This window comes from Enhydra lutris, unplaced genomic scaffold, assembly GCF_002288905.1.
Source record: "Enhydra lutris kenyoni isolate GAN:26980312 unplaced genomic scaffold, ASM228890v2 scaffoldscaffold40, whole genome shotgun sequence".
NCBI classification, from domain to species: Eukaryota; Metazoa; Chordata; class Mammalia; order Carnivora; family Mustelidae; genus Enhydra; species Enhydra lutris.
Genome location: NW_019154124.1, coordinates 5,949,602 through 5,953,424, shown reverse-complemented (window position 1 = coordinate 5,953,424; position 3,823 = coordinate 5,949,602). Strand labels below are relative to the sequence as shown.

The 3,823-nt window shown below is 45.7% G+C and overlaps 1 protein-coding gene across 2 annotated transcripts in view; it reads right to left on the bottom strand.

Annotated features, from left to right (window-relative positions):
• Positions 1-1,737, bottom strand: part of LOC111155206 (DnaJ heat shock protein family (Hsp40) member C2) — a 34,448-nt gene extending 32,711 nt beyond the window's left edge. For both annotated transcript variants that reach the window (XM_022515303.1, XM_022515304.1), the window contains exon 1: positions 1,464-1,737. In XM_022515303.1, coding sequence (XP_022371011.1) covers positions 1,464-1,527 — 64 coding nt within the window. In that variant the 5' untranslated portion in view covers positions 1,528-1,737. The remainder of the gene's footprint in view (positions 1-1,463) is intronic.
• Between the last annotated feature and the right edge of the window lie 2,086 nt (positions 1,738-3,823).

Here is a 3,823-nt window from a genome sequence, read left to right as displayed (position 1 = left end):
GATGTGGGGCTCGATCCCAGGACCCTGAGACCATGACCCGAGCCGAAGGCAGAGGCTTAACCCACTGAGCCACCCAGGCGCCCCTCAGATAGCTTTTAAAATTTTTTAAGAATTCATAAGCAATGATTTGTTCTGGAAGACAATTTTCCAAGCAGCTAATGAGGATTTACTGACACAGCTCTGCTATAGTGAAACAAGCTCTAGATCTGAAATCAGAAGCTCTGGATTTAGTCGAGCTCCGACAATTAGTAACTGTGTGAAACGAGTCAGGGATGTCTTCAACTGTAAAACGAACAATATCTATCTTCTATGGTTTCCTTGGAGGACTGAATGACAAACCACATTTTGAAACCACTTTGAAAACCACAAAGTAAGGCTTTATCGTCATTCCTGAGAAGCAGGGATAAATCACCGTACCTCTGTATATTAACAATTCCAAAAAGGTAATGAGTCAGGGAAATAAACTTCCATTTTAATTCAGTCTATATGAATGAAAAAAGCTTTACTCTTTCAGCAATAAGTAACGCAAATGTAAGTTGCCCTTTGTACCTAATGGTCACAATTTCCTAAGAATAACTGATTTTACATGCTTTCGTTGGTTTGGGAAATTAAGATCTCCTGCACCATACATAGGACAGGATTCAAACTCTCCGTTCAATCAGTACTAGCTGTGTTGTAAGGGTGCAGTTTTTAAGAACATCACCTCTCAAGCCTTTTCCTTCAGGTGTTAGGATTACACACAGACTTCCGTAAGCAGAACGCAACATGTGCCACGAGATAAGCTCAAAATCACACCCGACAACTGTCTCTACAAGCGGCGCTGGTAATTAAGGCGGATCGCCGACTGGAGACTAGGTTTACAATATCCACGACTGTCTTGGGCTATACGTCAAAGAAACTACAGCAGCCAGTTAACTTTCATTTAATCATTCTTCAAAAACTTTGTCTACACAAATCTCAGCAGCCGTACTGGCAACGACCTGTTCATACCAACTACGAGTATAAGGAGCAGCGTCTTGAGTTCTGACGTTTAAAAAAGCCAAAGCAAACGCAGAGCGGGAGCGAGGTGTTCCACAGAGCACCGGCAGCAAAGCTTTGTACGACCCGAGGCACGTGGGAGCTCGCTGCGGGCAGTTTCTTGCCTTGGCAAGGAGATGCTTTCAAGAACCTTTTTAGGGTACTAGAGGGTTCGGTCCCGAACTGCCCTGGCCGGTCCATGAGTCAGCAGCCGGGAGAGGAGGAAGAAACTAGGAGCAAAAAGAAGACGCCCCCTCCCTCCTTCCTTTCAGGCTGGGCAAGGATTACTGTAGAGCCTGGAGCCAAAAGGCACTAGCGTCACGGCCCCACAAGTCCCGGGGCTAGTCGCCAGGGACAAAGACAGACCTATTTTGGGGTCGCGCTGGTGGAAGACTGAGGCAAGGGTGGCTAACGCGGGACGGAGCCGGGGTTGAGTGGGCACGTACCAGAGGTCAGAGCGTGGGTGATGGCGGTGCCCTGACCGTCCGCAGCACTCGGCAGGAGCAGCATGATGGCCCCGGGACCAGCCCCGCGGGGGCAGAGGTTCGCGTCCCGGGCGGAGGGCGCTTAGCGTCCCCTCCAGCTCTGCCTCTCGGTCCGAGCCTCGCGCCTTGACTCTACGACGCCGAGGAACCGGCGCATGGAGAAGACCAATAACTACTTCCGGGATGGATCTTTCGCTGTGCAGAGGCCAATTCCACCCCCACACACCGCGCCAACGTGTGCGGCAGCCTCGTTCCTCAGCTGACTCAGATCCGGTTTGCGACAGACTCTCACAAAAGAAAGGTTCCTAAGCTCCTCAGTTCCGCGGCGAAAAGGATTGGGTTCTTCCACCAGATGCTACACGTGGAGCATAATTTTCCGAACCACCTCTTACAATGGTGTTTTTATTTTTAAATCACTGCTAGCCCGAGGCTAACCGCTGATTTTTCCAGTACCCCTACTCGTATAAATAAAAAAAGTAAAGATATGTGTTAATTACTATTGAGATTATTGTAGTCTTTACGCATCTATAGAAAAATTTAGTACATAGATCTGTAACATATTTGTATCTACCTAAATAATGTCAACAAATGTTTGTTATGATATTACTAAGTAATTTACCTGTATGGTTTTATTTAATCATCATAACATTTGGAGAAGACTCTACCTCCTCAGTGTTAAGAGTCTATTCCAGGGCACCTGGGTGGCTCAGTGGATTAAGCCTCTGCCTTCGGCTCAGGTCATGATCTCAGGGTCCTGGCATCTAGTCCCTCATTGGGCTCTCTGCTCTGCAGGGAGCCTGCTTCCTCCTCTCTCTCTCTCTCTCTCTGTCTGCCTCTCTGCCTACTTGTGATCTCTCTCTGTCAAATAAATAAATAAATAAAATCTTAAAAAAAAAAAAAAAGATTCTATTCCAAGGCCAGCAATCTCTTTACACTGCTCTAAAAGCATGAAGTTGTCCTCCCCCCTCGACCACCAAGATATTACCAATTACAGGATTCTGGAACTTAGTTGTTTAATGTATAATAAAATCAATTGTACTCCTACTATGATTCCTTCTAAGACTGAGGTAAAACGAAAAAACTAGCAAAAGGGAACCAGTGGACCAAGATTCACCCCTCTCCCCCACCCCCTCCAGCCCCGCGGCCGTGTCTAGAATAGGTTGAGCAAAATGAAAGACTTGATGTGTTAAAGAGCACCAGAAGTTGGAGAATTAGTCTCTATGAATTACATTTTCATTGTTAAGTAAGTTGATGGGCCTGCTATCTACCACAAAACGAAACTGTCACTTCAAAATGGACATTTCAGGGGCGCCTGGGTGGCTCAGTGGGTTAAGCCGCTGCCTTCGGCTCAGGTCATGATCTCAGGGTCCTGGGATCGAGTCCCGCATCGGGCTCTCTGCTCGGCAGGGAGCCTGCTTCTCTCTCTCTCTCTCTCTGTCTCTGTCTCTCTCTCTCTCTTTGCCTGCCTCTCTGTCTATTGTGATCTCTCTCTGTCAAATAAATAAATAAAATCTTAAAAAAAAAAGAACTATTAAAAAAAAAACCAAAATGGACATTTCAAAGATAAGTTAATCATCTCCCCCTAAACCTCTTCCTGATACCTTTCTTTATTAATGTAAGCACTTGTTAAGACAGGCTTTAAGGCTCAAAGTAACCTGCTTACACTTTCTTAATTTTTTCTCACACATACCACATCCATTCTTAGAATTACCTCTAAGGTCACATGGATTTTTTTTTTTTAAATTGTGGTAAAATACACATCATGTGAAATTCACACCCTAACCATTTTTTTTAGTGTACAGCTTGGTTGTGTTAAATACATTCATTTTGTATTTTTTAAAAATACTTTCTTTTTAAAAGATTTTTTATATTTATTTGAGAGAGAGAGAAACAGTGAGAGAGGGAATACAAGCAGGGGGAGTGGGAGAGGGAGAGTGAGAAGCGGGTTTCCCGCTGAGCAGAGAGCCCGCTGCAGGGCTCAATCCCAGGACCCTGGGATCATGACCTGAGCCAAAGGCAGAAGCTTAACCAACTGAGCCACCCAGGTGCCCCTCTAATAAAGATTTTTATTTATTTATTTGAAAGAGAGAGAGAGGGAGGTGGGGCAGAGGGAGAGGCAGAAGCAAGCTCCCCGCTGAGCAGGTAATCCCACTAAGGGGCTTGATCCCAGGACCCCGGGATCATGACCTGAGCCGAAGGCAGACCCTCAACTGACTGACCCACACAGGGCCCCATTCATTTTGTTGCACAACCAATTGTCAACCAATTGTCAAAACTCTTTTCATCTTGTGAAACTGTGAGACTGAGACTACACCCAATAA